The sequence below is a fragment of the Lissotriton vulgaris genome, chromosome 1_1 (assembly GCF_964263255.1).
Source record: "Lissotriton vulgaris chromosome 1_1, aLisVul1.2, whole genome shotgun sequence".
In the NCBI taxonomy this organism is placed as follows: domain Eukaryota; kingdom Metazoa; phylum Chordata; class Amphibia; order Caudata; family Salamandridae; genus Lissotriton; species Lissotriton vulgaris.
In genome coordinates, this window is record NC_141685.1 from 1,828,405,906 (window position 1) to 1,828,429,583 (window position 23,678).

The following is a 23,678-nucleotide window of genomic DNA, read 5'->3' on the forward strand; positions in this document are numbered from 1 at the left end:
GCCCGTTCGAACCACTCCTTGTGGCCATCGCTAAGGATATTGTGGATACCCTAAATACTTGTTTGGAGGGACTCCTTAAGAAATGTGTCATTATTGATAAAATGTTTACTAGTCATAATTTGCTCCTGGATAGACACAATGAGGGCCTTGTTGGGTCAGGGTTAGGAAGCCTTACAAGGGAGCCCATGGTTAGCGAACCACCTGCCGATCCTATTGTAGCCACACTACCCCCCCCCCCACCCAATTGGAAAACCCTAGGGTGCCACAAAGGCTGCCCACAGAGAGTGGTCCCATGGGCAGTAACATTCACCGTGATCTACCACCAGAAGCAGCCCCGCAAGTGGCTATTTTTGTGGGTACTCCACCATTGAATACAGGAGAGCGCAAGAGCGCTAGTGACCTCATAGTTAAAGCACGAGCCTGGTGCACAGATTCATGTAGTGGGAGCAGTGTCTCCAACAGGATCATCTCAGCCAATAGGGTGGGGTGGATTGGGAGGGTGCCGAAATTGGTTCAGGGGGATTGCGTGATAGTCAATTTTGACAGGGCGGATGTGGCGGAAAGATTATTTTGGGACGGTTCTAGAGTCTCGAGCAACGATCATCTAAGACCGCTGCCTTTAGGCTTCTTTTACCCGCCCACAGCAAGCCCATACGGCCCATACGGCCCGCATTGTGCTCCCAGAGGGGGATGGAGAGGGATGCATCAGTAAGGGCGGAGAGGTCAGGATTGTTAAACCCCCGCTATCAAGTACTAGCAGGCGCAGGCCGACTGATCCACACTGGCTTAAATCCCCCTGAGTCATGGCAGCATGCACCCCCTGGTCAACATATACCCGATACAACAGTTGGGGGTGGGCTGACTCTCAGTAACCGCTTTTCCTCACTCTCAGGGTTAGAGGACACAGATTGACTACCTGCACCACCATTAGCACACCCAGGAGAAGAACCTAGTCGCACTTCTGACACAGCCGAACCATGCAGGCTACTGAGTTGGAATGTGGCGGGTGTTAGAACAAAAAGGGCCGACGAGGCTTGGCTTGCTTTTATTTCTTAGCATTATATTGTAGCCCTTCTGGAATCTTGGGACATATCACCCAGTTTTAGTCTAGACGGGTTCTCGAGTTTTGTGGTGCCTGCTGCCCCTAGTGCTGCGGGCAGAGCCAAAGGTGGTCTCATTTTGCTTTTCTCATTAAAAGTCAAGGGGGCACTTAAAGTAATTAACCAACCTTCGCTAAACCTTTTGTTAGTGGAAAGGGTGATTTCCTCAACCCAGAAAACAATTTCTATTAACTTTTATAATGCAGGAACCCAGGATAACAGTAACAACAACCTTGTTATCCTGGACCAATTGTTGGTAGAGGTCAGTCAAGATACACACACTAATATCGAATTCGTCCTTATGGGTGATTTTAATATCCGTCCATGCACTTTGTTATGCGGTACAATTGATTATCTGGGACTGAGTGGCCCAGACATTATGCACTTTGAGCATTCTAAAGGGGGAGAGGCATTAGAGGAGTTATTGGCTAATTCCAATTTTATGGATCCAGCGTGTGGCTCAGGCGGACCGAGGCTCAACACTTTTAAAGGGTCGGATCCAGGTTCCATTATTGATTATATATTTGTGTCTCCGGCAATTTTACACAGCGTTGCTTCATATAGAACTCTAATTTCCCCTTTTAGTGATCACAATCCTGTCCTATTGGAAGTTTACTGGGGTGATTTCATGGGCCCTATGCCGCCCCCTGTCAATCCTAGAGTGGGAAGACTAAAAGTGGTGGACCAGGGTAAACTTCTCAAGTGGGCCAATGTGGTGCCCAATGACTTCTATGAGGCATTGTTCCCTAAAATAGAAAGCGCTGTGGCAATTTGCCAAAATCTTAGTGCAGAAAAATGCGAAATCCTGGGGGCCTATGAGGATATTTGCTTACAGATTTCCAACCAGCTGACGGTAAGATTGGGGAAGAGTGGCAATAAACTTCACCGCTGGTTTGACTCCAAATGCTCTAAAACACATAGTGCACTCTTAGCAGCTTTAAAGTGTAATCCTAGAAATAGGGAGGCTGTATCCACCCTAAGGAGGGAGTATAAGCAGGCCATCAGAGAGAGCAAGGAAGCCATAAAACAAGACGCATGGGAGAAGCTACTCTCAGCTGATGTTATGCGGGATAGTAGCCAATTCTGGAAAGTGATAAACCAGACCCTGTTTTCTGGCCAAGAAAACATGCCTATGGATTGTGTGATCCCAGACGACAGGTGGCTTGCCCATTTTAAGACTGTGTATGGAGACTCATCGCCCGGGTCACAGGGCCCCCAAGTTAAAACCTCAGAATATGCCTCGCTTGTTTTTACTACTGATGAGGTCGAGATGGCTATTTTAGAAACCTCGAAAAACAAAGCCCCAGGTCCAGATGGGTTCCTTGCAGACTTTTACCGGCACTCCCCAAAGCTATGGGCAGGAGTACTATCTAAAGTTTTTACAGCTGCTAATGGTAATGTTATCCGTATTTCCTGGGCCACCTCAGTTATAGTACCGATTTTTAAAAAAGGCCAGAGGGAGGACCCAGGGTGTTACAGACCCATATCCCTTTTAGATTCTGCCATTAAAATATTGGGCAGAGTCCTTCTGACGAAACTAAGGGATAGCGTGGAACGCAGTGGGGACATAGCCAATGCCCAATATGTATTTAGGGAGAAGAGAGGTACCGTCGAGCAGTGTTCAAATTTACATCTTTTGCTTGCTAAATACACTGTAGTCAAGGAGGGGTCGTTATTTTTGGCCTTTATGGACCTCTCCTCGGCATTCGATCTGGTAAATAGAACTAAATTATGGGACATCCTTCTGAAGATGGGTATAGACGGAGCCTTGGTAAACTTTATGGCATCATTACATCAGGAATTGTTTGCCAAGGTCAGAGTCACCAAGGAGGGTAGATGCACGACCTCTTTTAGGTCCATGCGTGGGGTGCGCCAGGGTTGTATCCTGGCTCCCCTCCTCTTCACAATGTACATTAATGGCATAAGTAGCCATCTCGAGGCAGTACAGGGTGATTTTCCGCGTATAGGAGAGGTTAAAATACCTGCCCTCCTTTACGCGGACGACTCAGTACTCATAGCCCGTACTGGGGTCGGACTGCAACGGCTGCTGGATGCTTTCCGGGTCTTTATGGACCAACTCGACCTAAAAATAAATGCCAACAAATCCCATACCATGGTAGTAGGCCTCCATTGCAGAAAGGCAAAAAGGATGATTTTCAAATGCAAGGAGGAGGTAGTTTTAAGAGTGGCTGTTTTTCCTTATTTAGGAGTACTCTTTGATGAGAGAGGCTCATGGAGACCACAGGTCAGAGCCAGAGGTTTAGACATGGCCAGATCAACTGCCTCCCTTATGGGGTTTTCCAAAAGGTTGTGGGCTAGGCCGATGCAGGTGATGTTAAAGATCTATAACTCCAGATGTGTAGCAATTGCAGCATATGGCTCTCCCTTATGGGGTTACATAAAAGACGACACCATCCAGAAGGTGGAAAATAGGTTTTTGCGATCGCTGCTGTCGGTTCCTCAGTCTACCCCAACCTTTTCGACACATGTGGAGCTGGGGTTGGACTTTGTTTCCGATAGGTTAAGGCTGGCCCCAATAATCTTCTGGCTTAGGACCTGGTTGAACTGCGAATTATCGTTGAACCACTCTATTATGGCTGATGTCATGTACTTAGATCATTCGAATAGGGTGCCCTGGCTGGAATACATAAAGATCTTTAGTGGAGATGGGTCGCCCGGAACTCTTTTATTCACCTTCTTGTATTAGGAGGGAGGACATTGGTATGATTAAAAAACATTACATGGAGGGGGCCAGACTGGCACGGGAGGAAAGGGAATTGAAGAAGCTAACTGTTAGATCACATTACTTGCTTCTACAGTCTCCCTCAATGGAACCATATCTTGCCATTGTCACTAAACCATTCCATAAGTTCCTGTTGACCAAGTTCCGTTTTAATTTAATCCACTATCAGTTGGGCTGTTATCCTAAATGGGCGAAACCGGAGGCAGCCCCATTTTGTAAATGTGATAATAGTTCTGTACAAAACACAATGCATTTTACCATGTTCTGCAGGTTTTTTACTGTGGAAAGGGCTAAATTTTTGCTACCCATTTTAAGAAAGGAAGGCTTTACCCAGGTAAGGCCTGCTGTAATGTACCTTCAGCTTCTAGGCAGTACTTGCGTTATATTTAGCGTTGCTAATTTCTTGGTAGCTGCAACAAGAACGAAATCTCGCATAACAAGAACATGACTATATTAATATTTGAACTGTTTTCACTCCCTGTAAAGAAATTTTTATAATCAAATGTACCTTTTATAATCTTTGCTGCTAATCTGTTTTACTATGTGTCCTCCTGTATTTGGAATGTATGTACATTTTAACTTTTATACCTTTTATGATTTTATCAATCGAATAAAGTGTACTTGACTGACTTACTGACTAATATAACCTTTGATACACGCATTCAAAAATAGAAAAAACATTTTTCAAGAAAATGGAGATACCAATACCAGTTACAACAACCTATTCCAACATCTTTTTCCACATCCACTCATTCACCAACAGTTCTATATAGTCACTCATATATGTACTCAATCATCATATGTACTCATACACCTATACATCCTGTTACACACCGATACTCATCCATAGAGTTACCTACACATATACTCACACATGCAAATAAATTATCAAACAACCATTTACTTGCATATACAGCTATACACACAAACATACACATACTGACTCTCTTAAACGATCACTTATAGAAACACATACTTAGTTATACAGGAACTCTTCAAATCTCTAACTCACATATATACTCACTTATATACACCAATACTCACATATAGTAGTGTAACACATATGTACTTAGTCATAAAGACAGTATTGAGACAGTCATTCACTCACTAACACACCTATACACACACACACACACACACTCATCCACCCATACAGTCCTGCACACATGCTGTCTTCAAAACACATATAAACAGTGAGTCACTCATTAATGCATCTATGTGCTAAGTAATATCCCCCACCAAATCATATAAACACTCAGACACTCCTACTGATACTCAAAAAACCAACTAATAACCTATATAGACACTCATGTAGGTACTCACCCACCCATGCAGCCACTTATTCAAAAAATGTGTGAGACTGATACAGATATTTACATATTTATTTGTGTTCAAATCTTTTTATTGCGGCCCCATAAGTGGGGAAGTGCTGACAGCGACATAGACACAGCGATAAGCCTACAACCCTGTGCGGGCCGGCCGTGGCATAAAGATTGCACATAGACCGAGTAGGAGCGCATTATGGAGCAGTTCGTCGAGCATACTCGAGTGCCTACAACCCAAAAGGGCCGGCCACGCATTTCTTCGCTGTTTGCACTTCCCATACGTTCAACAGTCACTGGCAATGATCGCGCAGTCCCACGCGCCAGGTACAACCTAGGGAAAAGAACTGGTGATGTCCTAGAGACAAACGGGCCCAAACAATAGTGTAACATCAGAGAGAGAGTCAGCAGCGAGAAACAGAGAGAGAGAAGAAGGAAAGGGGGCAGATTGGAGGGTGAGCAAAGAGTAGAAGTAGCTGGGCCCAGGGTGGGAAGGTCAGTAGATTTTATTGTAGGGTAGGTCCGCAGTCTCCAGTACATTCACACCACACTTACTGGGCACTTTATGGAGGGAGCAAAGCGTCCTCCTGCAGGCGCAGGGTTCGCAACCTCGGGGGCATATGGCGCGCGTGTTCTATTTTGCATAAGTACTTCACCAGAGGCTGCCATACTTTGCCAAAGCGAGTATCGCGGGCCTGCAGTCTAGCCATGAGGAGCTCCATTGTTAGGACGTGCCAGAGGCGTGCGAACCATGCCGCCACTGGCGGCGCCTCCGTCCTCTTCCAGTACAGGGCAATGAGCTGTCTGGCTGCCCCCAGCAATTGGAGCACCACCGTCCAGTCACTGCGGGTGAGCGCCAGAAGCCCAGGTGGCTTGATCCCAAGTAGAATTGTGCTAGCTGCATCAGGCAAAGGAAATCCCAGGACCCCCTTAATATGGCTCAGGACCTCCTTCCAGAAGAGGGTCAGTGATGAGCAGGTCCACCAGATGTGTAAGAAGTCCCCAGTCGCAGACCGACATCGCCAACACAAAGGAGAGGAGGCTGGGAACATCCTGTGGAGGCGCTGCGGCGTTTAGTACCACTGGGTCATCACTTTGTAGGCGTTTTCTTGCTGAGGGATGCTACGATAGATTTGGGTATGTCGCGCCACAGTCGCTGCCATTGAGCTGGGGTAATGTTGGTGTTCGAAAGGGACTGCCATCGGTTCTGATAGCCATGGGAGGGCGGCGACAGGGGGTGTTGCAGGATATGGTAGATTTTCGAGACCAGACCTTTTGAATCTGTGAAGTAGCGAGCCAATTTCTCGAACGGGGTGAAGGCGCGAGTGGCCGCCCGATAGGTCTCCTCTCCCATTACCCAGTGTCTCAGTTGGATATACTGCATTTCGGCTTCAGGAGGTAAGTGAAAGTCTTCTCTGCAGTGGGCGAAGGATTTAAAGACACCCCGTCAGAGGTCCGCAAGTACTCTGCAGTTGCCTTGGGACCATTTCCGAAAAGCTCTGGTGGGAACCACGGGTTCCCTTCAATTGGGGTGTGGGGTGAGGGAAAGGTGGTGAGGCCCCGGCGCACCGCCACCCAAATGTCCAGTACTGTTCTCGTGGGCACTGCCACGTAGGTGCTCGGGGATCGCCCCGCCCTATGATTCCACGCCAGGTCCCAGATGGTATGTCCAGTCACGGCTCTATCCATGTGTAACCATCCCTTTTCACTTTCTGTGGTACCCCATTCTACTATGTATCGGAGGTGGGCAGCCCAATAGTACTCCACCAGGTTGGGACACGCCAACCCTCCCCGGTCCCGGGGCGCCAGGAGGAGTGCCTGGGAAAAGCGGGGCCTCTTACCTCCCCAAACAAAGTTGGTTAAATCCCTTTGCAGGGCTCTTATATTATGCAGTGGGATAGGCATTGGAACAAGTATAGGATTTTGGGCAGGATGGACATTTCTATGGCATTTATTCTGCCCAGCCAGGATGGCACAAGTGCCTTCCATTTCCGGAGGTCCTCCAAAACCGCTCGTCTACAACCCTCCAATTAACATGCGTCCAGCCCTCAAGCGAGGGAGTCAACTGCAAGCCAAGGTATCGGATATGCTGTGCCGTCCAGCGGTAGGGGCTATCAGTTCCAGGTGGGGAATTTCTGCCTTCGGGATGGTGAGATTAAGCGCCCAAGACTTGGCATGGTTAATCTTTAAACCAGAGACACGTTCAAATAGGTCGAGCGTGGAGTGCAGCGCCGGAAGGGACTCCCGCGGACTCGTGAGCGTCAAGATGAGATCATCAGCAAAGAGTGCAACTTTATGATTGAGACCAACTAACGGGATTCCATGTATGCCAGGGGCCCGACGGATCATGTCAGCCAATGGCTCTATCGCTAAGGCAAACAGTAGAGGTGAGAGCGGGCACCCCTGCCTGGTTCCCCTGCCTATGGTGAATGGTTCCGTGAGCTGTCCATTCACTCTTATCCTGGCCCGTGGCGCAATGTAGGGCGCCATAATTCTAGCGACCATCTTCGGACCGAGGCCGATCTTACAAAGGACCGCCCTAAGAAAGGACCGGTCCACGCGGTCAAATGCCTTCTCGGCATCCAGGGAGAGGAGGCAAGCCGGGATCTGCCAATGGTGGGCCTTGCCCACAAGATGTGCCACTTTCCGTACATTGTCAGCTCACTGTCTCCCATGGATAAAACCCACCTGGTCAGGATCGATTAGGCCCGGCATGTGAGGGTCTAGACGTTTCGCTAGTACCTTTGTGTAGATCTTAAAGTCGGTATTTAATAAAGCAATCGGGCTGTAAGATGAGCACAGAGCCAGGTCCTTCCCGGCCTTCAGTATTAGAGCAATCTCCGCCATCCCCATGTCCAGGGACGGGCCCCTTTCATCCGTGAAGGAGTTAAGTAGCCGGAGCAGATGGGGACCCAACTGCGCCCGGAACACGCGATAAAAGGGCTGTGGGAGGCCGTCCGATATTTACATATTTAAACATTACTTTAAACATTACTCACTAACCCATGTGTTCACTAAGATACAATTAATCAGTCCATTATACAATCAATTTTTTTAAAAAGTCATCCATTTAGACACTTACTTGTCCATTTATTCTTCCATCGACCTTTAGATATACATATATAAAAAATATTTATTTTTCAGAAAAACACACATCCACTGGAGGATGTCATCAGTGATGTCATTTGAGATGTCATCAGTGATGTCATGAGAGATGTCAATGACCATGTCATGAGTGATGTAATATGTGACGTCATCAGCAGTGCATTGCAGGCGCGCGAGTTATAGTTAGCTGAACTAACTATAACGGGGGAATTTCAAAGGTTTTGTATGAGTAAAATGACCAGCTAACTATAACTGGTGTGAAACCTATGGTTTTTTCAGTGAATATCTATCTATCTATCTATCTATCACAGAAGCACACATTCACTGGATGATGTCATGAGTGATGTCATGAGTTATGTCATTGACCATGTCATGAGTGATGTACTATGTGACATCATCAGCAGTGCATTGCGGGGAGGCAAGTTATAGTTAGCTCAACTAAGTAGAACAGGCACATTTCTCTGGTTTTATATCAGTCAAATGTTCAACTAACTATAACATCCCTGAAACCTATTTTTTTCAGTGAAAATATATTATATATATATATATATATATACATACAAGGAAACACCCACTCAGACTTGCGTGGATGCAAACGTTTTACTTCCAAATCGGTCTTGTTTCGGCCACTGTTATGGACTTGAACACGTGATCAAGGCCACGGCTGTGGCTGAAAAGCATCCTGCATCCACACAAGTCTGAGAGAGCGTTCCTTCTTCATGTTAGATTTCCTGGATTATCTTACGGTGGTGAGATTTTCTGGCGTAGCTGTCCACCTGTCATGGGCCCTGGTGAAGTATTGAGCTGTTGATGTACGGAGCTATCTATATATTTGTTTTGAGGGAGGAATTATTTTTGGAATAAACCTAGTGGGATGGAGGAAGAAACATAGAGGGCACCGATGGGAAAGTAACACAGAGATTGGAAGTTGTATAGAGGACAGGGAAGAAATATGAAACATGGTCAAGAGATGTGGAGCGCACGGGGGAGAGAGTATAGACACATCTGGGTGACAAAGCAGCAAGGGGAGAATCACTCAAGGACTAGCGAAACCCGGAGTTGGGTGAGGAGAAGCACAGGGGCGATGGAGAGAGCAATATAGAGTATGGCGGAGGGAGAAAGAGAAGTGCACAAGGTAGACTGTTGGAAAAACACATGCATTTTCATGGGTTGCTTAACCAAAAGGAAAAAAGTGATGCCTAAAAAGTAAGCAGTGGAAGGTCTGCTTACTTACATTGATGGCTCCCTGAAGTGGTACACAGTTAACAAATAGAACTCAAAAAGTAATACAGGCATATCATCAGGGGTGGGACAAATTAAAGAAGAGGAAGTAAAGCCCACACCAGCTACTGGATAAAAAGCAAGTAAATGAGAGTAGCAATATATAGAACCAAAGGTAAGCAATGAGCAAGTCGAATCTGAATTCCATTGAGATTTAACATCATTACTAAGGGGCACATCAAGGAAGCACTAATCTCTTTCCTCTGCCATGAGCCCCTGGACATAAGCATCCTGGGAGCTCCGATGAAGTGTTATAAGTATGTAGCCGCTGGTCCACGCCCTTTCCTGCCATTCTGTTTGTCTTTCAAGTAAACAGGCTTTCGTGTTCCCTGTGATATGCTGATCTCTCGCCAACATATTCAAATAATGTTCAATTCTGTGGGCCATCAATCTTTGAAGCATCCATGCTTACTCCACAAATGTCAATGATTTTCAGAGGGGTGTTTCTGTCACAAGTACAAGATTCTACAAGACTCTAGCCTTCTGATCTAATACTGTATTGTCTGTAATTTCATTTCCTAACATAATTTCTATGATGTACACCATCATCCTTTTGAAACTCTTTACAAACTTCAAGCAACATGTAGGGGTGGAGATTGTACCCAGCACCAGCCCTGTTTCCACATGCATTGGTTGAGTACAAGGAAGGGACTGCTCAAAATCTCAAGTGACTTTGAATCATTAGTCTTAGGAGATATTTTAAATATGCTGACAAAATTTGTGTACTGCTCAAATTTTGTCTAACTTGAAATTCCCAAAATTATTTCAAATATTCCATTACCCAATTTAGAGTAATTCTTGCATGTGAGCCTGGTTATTGCAGAAAATTTCTTTTCAATACTTTTTTTGCTTCAATCAGTCTCTCCAGTATCCCATGAGATTTTTTTTTTAAATCTGAATTGTGCGCTCATGGGAAAAAAAGAGAAATATCACTAAATTGTTATTATATTTACATGAATTTCTGGGAAGACATTGTGCAATTTCGCTCACCCTCACAGAAAGTAGTGACATTAAATGGAGCTGAATTCAGCAGACAAGGGCCACTCCTGTTGGGGAAAGCGGAGTTAAATTACATACATATTTACTCTTCATGTACAAACATTTAAAAAAAGAAGACAGTTTTTGACTGAGGGATTCTGATAGTTTTACAGATCTACAGACCTAAACATAACTCATGCTGGCAGTCAGACTGGACACCTTCTAATATCGCCTGGGGTGAACGAATGAGCATTGGATGATCCAATAACTGCTGGATGCCTGAATGTGAGGCACTGTAATTTAATTCGAGGTAGTAATCTACAAGAGTACTCTGCTAGATAAAATGTGAATCTGATATTTGGAGACCAAATTAGTGTGGGTATACTAAAATGGACAGCTTGTATTTGAGAGTAAAAATCTAGCATTTTTATCAAATTAGCTTGGTTATGCGTTTATTTAGTAACAATGAAAATATAGTTTTTTCAGAAAATGACATTGAAGTTTTTGCGTGAATGTATTTTTAAAAAGATAAGTTACTATTTAATGGCCCATTTGAAATGTGTTCCGGAAATTATCGGTTGATTATGGAGAACGTGTGTAGATGTCCGATATATATATATTTTAAAGTTGATTATTTTAAGGCAGGGGTCCCCAAACCGGTCCTGGAGGGCCGGATCCATGCCAGATTTTTGGGATATCCCCATTGAGATACATGTAGTAATTTTAAAAATCTTGCATGGATCCAGCCCTCCAGGACCGGTTTGGAGACCCCTGCTTTAAAGTAACACTTTCCTAAGCAACCTTATGAAGCAGTCGTAGAAGCATGTACACACAGTGCGGTTGTCTGAAGTTTGAACAACAGATTATTTTCCACAATCACTCCGAAAGTTTTGCCGGCAGTTTACCTAACATTTCTGGCCACCAAGTCTTGTTCCATGTGGATGGTTGGCTGCAAAAAATCAAGACCTCTGTCTTGTTTCCATTTAGTCTTAGATAGTTTTTACCCATCCAATTAGCTACTGCCTTTATACAGTTTTTAAAGTTGGCAGAGAAGGCCTGCATTTCTTTAGTGATTGATACATTTGAGTGTTGTAGGCTTACTATGGAGCCTAGCCCAAAAGACTATCAGTTTGGCGGGTGGGGAGACCTATAGGTTGAATAAGATTGGGTTCAAGGAAGATCCCTGAGGAACCCCACATGGTTAGGTGATAGATTCTGACTTGAATTGCTTGACAATCACAGTCTGAGTACTGTCCTTAACACCTTGGCTGCTACGGGCTTTTCCCCTCCGGTGCTGAAAGGTCCAGATCTGCATTGTTCATGACAAGGTCAGCTCGTCATAAGCACAGCTCAACCGTGCCTCATGACGAGCTGACCTTGTCATGAGCATGGACGGGGTTAAGGAAAGATGCCAGCCGTTTTAATGTTGAGCCTTTTAGCCCCTGTAGTTGATAGGTGAGCAGGATATGAGAGGTGGTATAAAGGCCTGCAGACTGATCCAAAAGGATCAGTGCCGCAGCCTGCCCTCCATTGACCAACTGGGAATGGCAAATGTCTTGCTTTTTTTTTCTTCAGAGCACCTGGGTAAGACTTTGAAATACCAGGACACAATGTAAACCCTCTTCAAAATAGGAATCTATAAACTTTAGAATACTAAAATACTATGTGAACAAAGCTCAATACTTGTTTGCCCAATAATGGGGAATATTTACTACAGCAGGTTCCCATAAATCAAATGGCAATAATACACATGTAAAATAAATGCATGTAGTAAATCTATATACGCAAGAATAAATGTATGCAAAGAGAACTGTAGGTAGACAACGATAATTAATTAGAACTTGGAATACTTCACTGGCTGTCGGTTTGGCATAATCCTTGCCATCCCGTCTGTGAAACCCCTTTGACAGTCTCAAGCAGGAGATCTGTCAGGCACACAAAGAAGCCCCTGGGCAGCGCGTCTACTCAGCAGGAGAGTTCCTGTCAAGGTGGCAGGATGTCTTAGTTTTCATACTTTTTACTAACCTGGAGGGAGACTTCTAGAAGCTCCCCCTCCCTTCATCTGCACTGTAGGTGCTGGCTACACTCTGTGTCGAGGTCACTTAATGGTGCGAGCCAGGCTCCAATTAGAGATCTCAAGCAAAATTCTTCACATTCCCACATCATATGTTCTAGCAGCTTATCTTTCTGGCTCGGTGAAGTGAGAAACCTAAACAAGTTGTAAGTAACCTGGGCCTGCCTGCGTTCGCAGCTGAAAGACCTGGTCAGACAGACACAAGATGAAACCATGCTCATAAAATGTAGTTAAGGTAAAACAGAGTCAATACATGATCTCATAATGTATAACTGCCTGTAGCATTACTGAAAAGTAAGAAAATAAATGAGGGTAGATTGTGAAAAACAATTGGATGCCCAGATTAAGTGACCGATCTCTAAAATATGGGGCATTCAATCCAGTTACTTTGGAACATTTTCTTGTTCCCATTTTGCATAATGTGGATATGGGAAGGGATAGAGAACCTCCAAACAGGGTAGGGTCAAACATGCTCATTTGTTTATTATTTCATGAGTGGCCCTTCAGACCTGACTTAAATACTTTGTTTTTTGACCAATTTCATTTACGACTGGGGTGCAAAATGTATCATTTAAGTTCATTCCAATTATGTTGTCAGGTCTGATAATTTTGCTCTTGCATCTGAGTATATCTTACTTTGCTGCACTGTATTGACGTACTGTTTGGTCATTAAACCTCCACCATTCCGTACAAACTTGAGTACGTGCCTGTGGATCCAGGCTGTTTAGTAGTAGCTTAACAGTCGATCAGTTTAGGAACTGTGACATACTTTATAAAGGTGCATGGTGGAGGACGCATGCACAGTGGATGGAACTGTGCACATTTTTCTTACTCCATGTATAGCTTCCTCACACTAATTGGTAATTCTCACAGGTAGCACTCTTGTCATATGTTGCTTGATTTCCAGGGTCCAATTTAGTAGTCTGTTCTAGGTTAAAGTAATTTCTGTGCGTTATATGCTGTAGTTTAAAAATGTTAATCCTTTTTTAAAAAAATGTTATTTGTTTAATGTTAGACATCAAATCCAAGTATGATGAAGAGAAGGCATACCGCACTGCGGCTGAAGAGAAAGTGACAAGTCTCCTTAAAGATTTGCAGGCAGAGATGAATATGGTAAAAGACTTGAAATCTGAACTGGTAAGAAAATTATTTTGCTTGCCACTCAAAAGCGTTGTTTAATGTAGCATTTGTCTTTTAGTATTATTTTTTGTAATTTTGTAATTTTGTTTTACAGTAGGACTGAGATCTGTCAACTCAAGCTTCTTATGCTTACTTGTGTAATAAAGTCCATCTACTGAGTATATTCTGTGCATCAGTCACTCCTTTCTTTTGTAATCATTTAAATGACCACTTCAATACAATTATTTCTACCAAATTGACCTAAAAGTATATTAAAGGATTTGGCAAGGCTGTTAACATGGTCATTCTCTCTGGAACCCACAGCCTTATCAGTTAACCACACTGTCATTAACCATGACCTGCACTACAAAAACAAATTGCTCCTTAAAGGGGACATGAGCAAATAACCATGTATTCCGTGTCAACATAGCACTGTAGAATGGCCAACTAAGGCCATTGGAAGAGGAACCTCCGGGACAATTTATTACAGAAAAATACTTTAGCAAAGTACATTTCAGCAAGAGTACACCATCCTCACTTCCAGTGTGTGCACCTGGAGTCTGAGCAATTTTGGCTGATGTGGGCGTGAGAAGGGCAAGATGGAGGCGAAAAATATTGCCCCATCCCGGATAACCTATTTCAAAAACATGAGGCCAAGAGTAATAATGCTGGAAAAGGCAACTAAATTTCTGGAAGAAAACTGCACTTTTTGGATGCACAACAGATTAACCCTGAGTTCTCACATATGAATAGGAAGTGGATAAAGTATGATGTGATGGCAAGTCACTCGCTTCCTGAGTAAAGAGCAGTACCTCCTACTTGCTTTAGTGTGCTTTGGACGTAGTGCAGCTCTCACACAACACAAATACTGATTCCAAATGAACATTAACACATTTTACTTCTATAAGTAATTTCTGCTTTGTCCCATGCTACAGTCCATGGGGTACACTGCAATAACATCTACAGTTATGCTATTAAATCTCAGTGAGACTGTACGTGTATTTTTATACTCTGTTGTGTAGATCGCAGGCCATTTTCCATTTCAAAATAACAACATAGTTACACACTGTTCTTGTGTGTAAGCAATCCCCAACTTTATTTAAACGTAATAAATATGAACCGTATGAATAACATACCCGTACATGAGTTACTAACGGTTCCCTACCCAAGATTCATACATTTTTAATTCAGCTATACACAAAGGTGGAATGTGCCCCTGTAGTCCATCTAAATGTTCTCTCAACCCTGTAAGCGACTTGGTTACTGGTCATCTGTTAACTGTGTTCAATCTTGATTGAACGCCGAAATGTCCATGAAATGCTTTTCAATGTCCATTGAAGTGCATTCATTAACTACAATGTACTTTTTGATATGTAGAAACTACTTTAAAGGTCCACTTTTTTGGGAAAAATAACAGCTGTTAAGCAATTCATGTTAATTCACATCTATTAATTCCCTGACCTTCAGGAATACATATCATGTGAACAGCCTTCTTCGTTGGTGTCGCAGTACAATATCACGCCTTTGGACCTATTTGTGGAAATAGCACAATAAATGCATTTCAGAGGAAAAGGCTCCAAGTGGCTCTGGTGCTGTGCTGGCCATGAAGGCTGTTCTAGGACCTTCTCCCAGTATGTCTACATTGAAGCATCTTATCGCGTGGCATACAATTTGTCATGGCCCTTATTTGATGGTTATGATACAGTCAAAACAGAGGCAACCCTCCTGTTTGAGCACCTTGGTACCCTGTCAAATTGAGCACCCCCCCCCCCCTTTGGAACACTTGATCCACCGTAAAACATATCTGTGCCTCTCTTTCCTGGAAAGTTTGGTTTCCTGCCATTATAGTTAGGCTGCACTTAATGAGGCTCTCTTGGTTGCCAACATTCTTTTACAAAAGTGGTCCTTCATGGTTCTGTTGATCCTCTCAATTGGTTTTAACTCAGTAAGTTCAAGTTGGAAGTCACCCTGTATGGCGTGTTAACAAACCTCTGTAAATCACTTTAATTCTTAGCCTTCCAGGCGATGTTTGATTGTATTTTCAACACCAGAAGTGAAGGAAAATATTGTGTCTTCTCCTGATCATTTTTACAAGGAAATGCCAGTTAAATGTAGTGAAAACCGGTTTCACCTTTCGGATATACTGTGCATTTTGAACTGGTACATATTGTGGCTAATTAGGCTAACAAAAGGCAAATATGGCCTGCTCAGCAGAATCCAAAATCCACTGAATTGCCTGCTGTATGATTCATAATAGACCAAATCGGTGCCAAAACTCACTGTGTAATATAAAAGTTGAGTTGTATTGAATATTGGTAGCACATCGTGTCCATTGAAAGAGAGTGGTGTCGGTTGGCTTACATATTTCTATATAAATGGTATGTAAGGAAAGAAAGTGTCTGTATAAAGAGATTGTCAAGTATTGCCATAAAATATATCTGTTGTACCTAGGTTTTAACCCAAAGGTTGTAATTTGAAATTAGAATCTTTACATCCTAGAGAAGTTACTAATATGAAACCTCTTAGAATGATTTATAAAAAGAATGTAATGTTTTGTCTTGTAGCTTATATATGGCCATTAGTTCTGAAATAATAGTTTTTTGTTCCATTGACATTATCTGTAGTGGTGGTACTACTCGAGGGATTTTTTGTGTAGTCTAAATATGCACAGTAATAAACAATATACTCTACAGCTTCAGAGGCCTGGTGTAGAAGATGTTGCTGTTCTGAAGAAGGAGCTGATCCAGGTTCAGACACTGATGGATAAAACAACTCTGGAGCGTGAGAAAGAGTCTGAGAGTTTGAAAGAGGAGTGCAAGCAGTTGAAGGCTAAAAATGCTAATTCACAGGTAAAAGAGATCACTATTCTGCTGTTTCAGCCTAAACCAATTATTATTTTTATACCATGTATGGCACTAGAATGAAACTTCATTAGTTTGGTATTAACTTTAAAATGTGCCCTGTGGGAAAGGGTTAAATCTGGAGCTTTGTGGGCAGATGCATTATGATAGGTTGGCAGTATCAGGTGGGTGTGCCACCCTCACACACCTTGCACTTCTCTTCCTGGTCAGCAGTCACCACACACATGTTGTAGGACTCATCAGGGAAGGCTATGCATGCATGAATAAGATATTGGTGTAATAGTGATGATTCAGTAGCCGCACTAATGAGTTTTTTGCATCCACAGCAGAAATGGCTACTGACTGACAGGTTATCATTTATTTATTTATTTTGAAAGTTTTATATAGCGCGAACAAGATCTTCGCAGATATCAGAGCGCTTTACAGAGGAGGGGAGCATGTATACGCAGATACATCAATCATGTTAGAAGTACATCGAAGTGATATCATAACACAATCAAGTAAATCAATTTCAGAGTCAACATAAGATATGTTGGATATAAGATACATAAGATACAAGGGTTCGAACAAGTAGTACAGATGAGTATCGAGTCTTTGTAGTTTTTCCCCAATAGTCGTTCAAGTGTATTTAGCCATGAGGATTGCTTTTACTTCTCTCTTGAACAGTATGGTAGAGGTGATGAGCCTTGTTTCAGGGGGGAGAGAGTTCCAAATCCTGGGGGCCATTCCTGAGAAAGAGCGTTTATAGGTTTTTTCCTTGCGGAATCTTTTAGGCTTTAGCAAAAGATTGTTTGTGCCTCTAGTGTTCCTGGAGCCTCCAGAAATCGTCAGCTTCTGAGCGAGGTATCTAGGTGAGCTCAGGTGCACAGCCTTGTGGGTCAAACAAGCGATTTTCAGGTGTATTCTGGCTTCAAACGGCAGCCAGTTCAGGGATTTGAAGTCAGGGGAAATGTGAGAGTGTTTTTTTGATCCAGTGATAAGTCTCGCTGCGGCGTTTAGAGAGGCTCTTATGGGTGCCGTAGTGGCTAGGGGGAGACCGCAAAGGGCGGTGCTGCCATATTCTATTCGAGGTATGACTAGTGATTGTACCGCAGTTTGGAAGTCTTTGGCTGGAAGGAAAGGTTTCAGTTTCCTCAGGGTGTTGATTTGGTAGTTTGCTCCCTTAGTTGCTTTGTTGATGTGTTCCTGCATGCTGAGATTGGTGTCAAGTGTTATACCCAAGGATTTCGCTGAGTCCACGGTGGTGGGTTGGACATTGAGTGCCGTTAGGTCTTTAAGCCACATTTGCGCGGTAGTGATCTTCGCGGGAGGTGCGATCAGGAGGAACTCTGTTTTAAGGGCATTGAGTTTGAGATGATTAGCGGCCAACCAGGATTGGGTGCTTCTGATTGTTGAGTTCAAAAGCGTGATGTCTTTGGGTGATTGTAGTTTGAGATAGAGTTGGGTGTCATCAGCATACATGTGGAAATGTACATTGGATTCTTGCAGCAAGGTGGTGAGAGGTTCCATAACGAGGTTGAACAAAGTTGGGGATAAGGAGGATCCTTGTGGTACGCCTAGCGATACAGGTCTTGGTGCGGACATCAAGTTGTTGCTCTTGAATTTCTGCGATCTGTTATGCAGAAAAGAAGTGAACCATTTGAGCACAGTTCCAGATAGGCCCATTCTTGTGTTTAATAGTTCGAGTAGGTTCTCATGTTTGACGGTGTCAAATGCGGAGGAGAGATCAAGGAGGATGAGGAGGCAGGTATTGTTATGATCTAGGATTTGGAGGGCGTCATCGATTATGTGAATCATGGCAGTTTCCGTACTGTGATTGGCTCGGAAGCCTGATTGGTGAGAGTTGAGGAGATCAAATTGATTAATATGATTAGTCAATTGTATTTGTGCGCATTTTTCCAGCAGTTTGGCAAGAGTTGGAATGTTGGTAATGGGACGGTAGTTGTTTAGGTCAGAAGGGTCGGCTGTAGGTTTCTTTAGCAAAGGTGTTACTTGTCCAACTTTGAGGGAGTCGGGAAAGATTCCTTGTTGAAGTGAGCTGTTAATGATTTTGGTCCAGAGTGGAAGGAGCGACGGGGTAAGAGCTTTTACAGCGTTAGCAGGAAGGGGGTCCGTGAGGTGATTGGATGGTTTCAGAGTGCTGAGCAGTTTGCCAATTTCTTCTTCCGTGTAGGTGACAAAGGTTGACCAGGTTGCATTGTTTTTTGGTTTAGTGGGTGTTATGCCGTGTGGTTTGGGATAGAGGCTTGCGTCCATGAGGAGATCATTCTTTATGTTATCCGTTTTTAGGTTAAAGAAAGCGGCGAAGTCTTCGCAGGAAGGGGTATTGCACATAGTGTTGAGAGGTTGGGGTTGTTCTTTGGTTTGTGATCGGATAAGCTCAAACAGCTTTCTCGGACGGTTTTTGGCTTGGTCTAGCTGACGGCTGAAGAAGTCTGATTTAGATCGTTTTATTTTCCTGAAGTAGGCATTTCTCTTTTTCTTCAGGTTTTTTAGGTTCAGTGCAGAGGGGGCTGATCTCCAGGAGCGCTCTGCCAATCTCATGGCACGTCTATCGTCATTGAGACTCCCGTCATACCAGGGATTGGAGATTTTTGTGGTGTCTTTTTTTAGCTGCAAGGGCGCGACTTCATTAATTATTGCGGTCATATTGTTAAGATAGTGATCAGTCAAGGATTGGACGTCCTTCACGCCAGCCGGAGGAAGTAGTAAGTTGTAGCTGTTGGAGGGCAGAGAGTTTGAGTTTAGTTTTTTCATGTCTCTTTTCCAGACTTTGGGCCTGGCGGATTGGATAGGGTTAAATTTAACTTTTTCATTGATGAAGAACGTGATGATATGATGGTCCGACCAGTCACAGGGTTGGATAGATTCGAGTTGGATAGCGGCCTCTTTGGAGATGATGAGGTCGAGGATAGAGCCTTTCTTGTGTGTTGGACTGTTGCAAATTTGTGTAAGGTCAAGGGCGTTGAGGAAATTCTTCAGACCCTTTACCACAGCATCATTATGATCATTCCAGTGGAGGTTGAAATCCCCAAGGTATATTTGTGTGAGTTGCCGCCCGGCGTTGGTTGAGATCATGTCCATGATTTGTTGGGAGAAGGTGAGGTTGTCACCGGGTGGGTGGTAAATGCCGTGAAGAGTGCAGATCGGTTTGCCCTCACTGATAATATCTAGGCTGATGTATTCACAGGACGATGGGGAGGGCGGGGAAGGTGAAGATACTTTCAGTACAGAGAGGTTGCTCCTGTATATACATGCGATTCCGCCACCTTTTTTATTGCCAGACCTGTCAAGTCTAGTGATGAGGTAGTTGGGGGGAACCAGAATGTCCATTATAGGTGTAGAAGACTCTGTTAGCCATGTTTCAGTCATGATGATTAAGTCCAGATCCAATTTTTGGATGAGATCGGCGATAGCGGCGGAGTGTCTAGCGGCTGATCTGCAGTTTAGGAGAGTGCATTTGAGACGGGGTGTGTCGAGGGTGGAAGGGTGCTCTAGGGCGAGGGGGACTTTACTCAGGTTACTATGGATAGCGACTCTGTTGTTCAGTGTGGGGGGTCTAAGGGGATTGGAGTGAATCGTAGGTATGGCAGTGAGTGTGTCGGGTGTGTTGCTGAGGGGAGCTGGGTCATAGGAGCGGAGGAGGGTGATTGTGTCTAGGTCCGAAAGAGGGTTGCAGGAGCGAAGGGGGCGGTTTTCACGATTGTGAACAGGGATTGAGGTCCAGTGTGGTGGAAGTCGAGTGCGTGAGTTCGCCGCCCGGGTGGAGGACCAGTTGGGAGGGGAGGTGATGGCGGAGACGTGTGAGTGGTGTCGGGGGTGTGTGCTGAGTAAATGTTTGATGATGTGAATGTCTTGTTTGATCTGTTGAAGAGTGTTGGGTGGGGGGTGGCTGGAGTGTGATAGACAGAGTAGTTGTTGTTTGATGCTGTTTATGTCTTCTTTGAGTTGGAGGAGGGAGGCCGTAATGTGGTCCACTGAGGGACATGTGTTGGAGGTGGGGGTGGGAGGGTCAGGCGTGGATGACATAGGGGGGAGGTTGGTGGTGTGGATGAGAGTATTGGTTGTGGGCGTAGACTGCATGGTGGAGGATGGGCGTTTATTAGTGGTGAAGTGGGTGGAGGTTGGGTGATGGGGGGTAAGACTGGGGGGGTAGTGGTATTGTAGATGGTTCTATTTAGAGAGGGTCGAGTTGAGCTGATGGAGGTGGAGTGTTCTGTGTGATCAGTTAGTGGGAGGAAGTGGGGGCTGAGAATGGGTGGGGATAAAGGGTGGGGTTTGCCTTTGTGTGTGTCAGTCTGATGTTGATCTAGGATAGTCGGGATGCGGGTGGGAGCTGTGTTATCAGGGGTGAGAGGAACGGGGATGAGGGCTGGTGTGTAGGTGGAAGGAGTGGGGATGTTGTTGTAAGAGGGAGAGAGATCTATGTCAGTGCTTGCGGGATGTGGGATAGCTATGGTAGGTGGGGGAATGACTAAGGTGCCGGGAGTAGAGGGGTGGTGCATGTCTTTTTGGGTGGGAGCTGTGGTATCAGGGGTGGGTAAGTGGATGAGGGCTGGTGTGTGGGGGGAAGGGGTGAGGTTGGTGTAAGAGGGTAGGTAATCTATGTCTGTGCTCGACAGGAGTGAGGTAGGTATGGTAGGTGGATGAGTGACTGGGGTGTCGAGAGTAAAGGAGAGGTGCATGTAGTTTAGGGGTTGGGGTGGATTAGAATGGGTGTGGTTTGAGGCTGCGGTGTCAGGGGTGACGGGAATGGGTGTGGTATGGGAGGGTGACAGGGTGAGGTTGTAGGGGGGGAGGGGGTATCGCTGGAATGTGTGGGTGAGGGATCTATGTCTGTATGAGCTAGGTTAGGAGGGTTGTGGTTGGGGGCTGTGAGTTCAGGAGTGATGGGCCTGCGGATGCTATGAGTGGTTGTCCGATGACTGGTGAGGTGCTGTTTGAACGTGGGGAACAGATTGTCTAGTAGTTCCAGGTTCTTGTCTGTGGATTGAATTAGGATAATCCCGTTATTGTATATAGTGATGGTTGTTCTGCCAGGGAAGAGTTGTGATGGAGTGATGGTAAGTTTTAGGCCATGCGCGAAATTCCTGGAGGTGGAGACGGAGAGTAGAGTGCGGAACGTGTTTCTCCATTGGGCTCTGCGTGTGGTGTGGAAGATAATATCAATGTTCAGTGAACCATTGACTGGTGAGAAGTAGGTGTCTGCACACGGAGTTTCAGGGTGGGACCTCAGGAAGTTGTGTTTAAAGCGTTTAGCGGCTTTTTTAGTGAGTGCTGGTGGGTAGTTGATTTTATATGTGTGTTTGCCGACGGGTTCCATAATGGGAGAACAGTCTAGATAGGTGTAGGGGGGGTGTAGGAAGGAGGGTGTAGTAGGGAAGGGTGCACTGTCCTAGACAGTTGCGAGGGCCTAAAGTGATACTAGTGCGTTCACAGTAATGCTATGTGCAGAGTACAGCCGACGAAAATAGTGAGATAATTGGGAGAGGTAGTAGATGGTGCGTGCAAGAACAACTGACACTAGTGAGTTGCCATGGTAATTGAGGTAGTACTCAGTGCATACGAGATTGACACTTGATATGAGTGCGAGTTGCACAAGTATAGGGTGCGCACTAAGGATATGAGGGAGCAGAATAAAGTGAGCAGTTAACATATATGCGATAGTAATCAGCGTATAAGGGAAGGGACAATGTGGTTGCAAGTTACATCAGTGACAAGACTATGTGCGAGAAAACCGACAGTACAATTAGGAATAGGGGTGAGTTCGATGTAGGTTATAAACAAGTGCTGAACAAGTAACAGTATAATACAGACAAATACTGGAATAAACCCTGAGCAAGCCGTAATAATATCTATGTAAATATGTAGGATACGGAGTCTGTGTCAGAATACCATTGCACACATAACTTATATGAATCAACAAGTGACAATAGTGGACGGCCACGAAAAATATATGAGGTATAACATATGGAATATAGCCCTGAGAAAGAAAAACTTGAATAAGCTAAAATAAAATAACTGTACAGACCACACAAGTGCACTTCACACGTCGATTCAACAAAACCAAAGCCCATGTCATTAGCATGGGAGCCTTTTCAGGACCACTACAATGACTCACACAATTGCACAGACTTGACTCAATGCTACCTTTCTTCCAAGTAGGTTGTAGAGCGAACACATGCACTAATGATAATTTAGCTCTATCGGTGCTAACTAGCTAGCAGATCTAATCCAAGGAACCTTTATGCTGGCTTAGACTTTGAGACTGTTTTTGGCTGCATATGTAGGTCCTGGCTTTTGTCTAAATTAGATTAATAGATGAAGCATTGACTAGTCCTTGTTCCTGCCGACCTAGGGTTACAGTATTACCTATACCAGAATTGTAATACGTGGACAATACTGTATTGTTAGACCAGACCAGCTTAGGCCTCCAACTCCTGCTGGCAACAATTCATTCTTACTGCTGATTGAACAAGCTCTCCAGAAATATGAAAAAAAGCAATCTAATGTTTTTCAGAAAATAATTTAAGACAGAAGGATACTGGACCCCCAATTATTAATACGTGTTGTAGGTTAAATCCTATAAATAGCTTGGTACAGGGCTGCACAATTGAGGCGAATACAGGCAACAAAATACTAAAGTGGTGAAAAAAGTATCTTTAACATTAGCTCTGTGCTAATTATTTTAGAAATTGCCAGGAATCATTTGCCTGCTGCTTTTTTACTAAAGAACAATTACTCCCATTGTATTGTATGGTAGTGAGACTTTTTGTATGGAGAGTTGCCTGCTGGTTGGATCAGAAATATTGCAATCTCTTCCTGTTTCACCTCCCAAGCTCACACTATCAAGGATACCCCCTATAGATTTTTTTTCAGGTCTAGGAGAAAGGGGGAAAATAATAATAGGAAATGAATGCAATAACCTCTCACTAGACCTATATCGGTTTTATATAGGCTAACAATAGCTCTATGGGGCTATCCACAACGAATACATAGCAAGCATACACAATTTATTGGTTTATATGAAATTTATTTTGTTCCAAAGTCATTATTTCATCATTTATATCAAGAGAGTAAATACATTCATTATAT

At 44.2% G+C, this 23,678-nt stretch overlaps 1 protein-coding gene across 1 annotated transcript in view; it reads left to right on the top strand.

The window, feature by feature from the left end:
• EEA1 (early endosome antigen 1) overlaps positions 1-23,678 on the top strand; it is a 641,400-nt gene that overhangs the window by 133,994 nt on the left and 483,728 nt on the right. The window contains exons 8-9 of the mRNA XM_086919279.1: positions 13,619-13,740; positions 16,416-16,571. Coding sequence (XP_086775405.1) covers positions 13,619-13,740; positions 16,416-16,571 — 278 coding nt within the window. The remainder of the gene's footprint in view (positions 1-13,618; positions 13,741-16,415; positions 16,572-23,678) is intronic.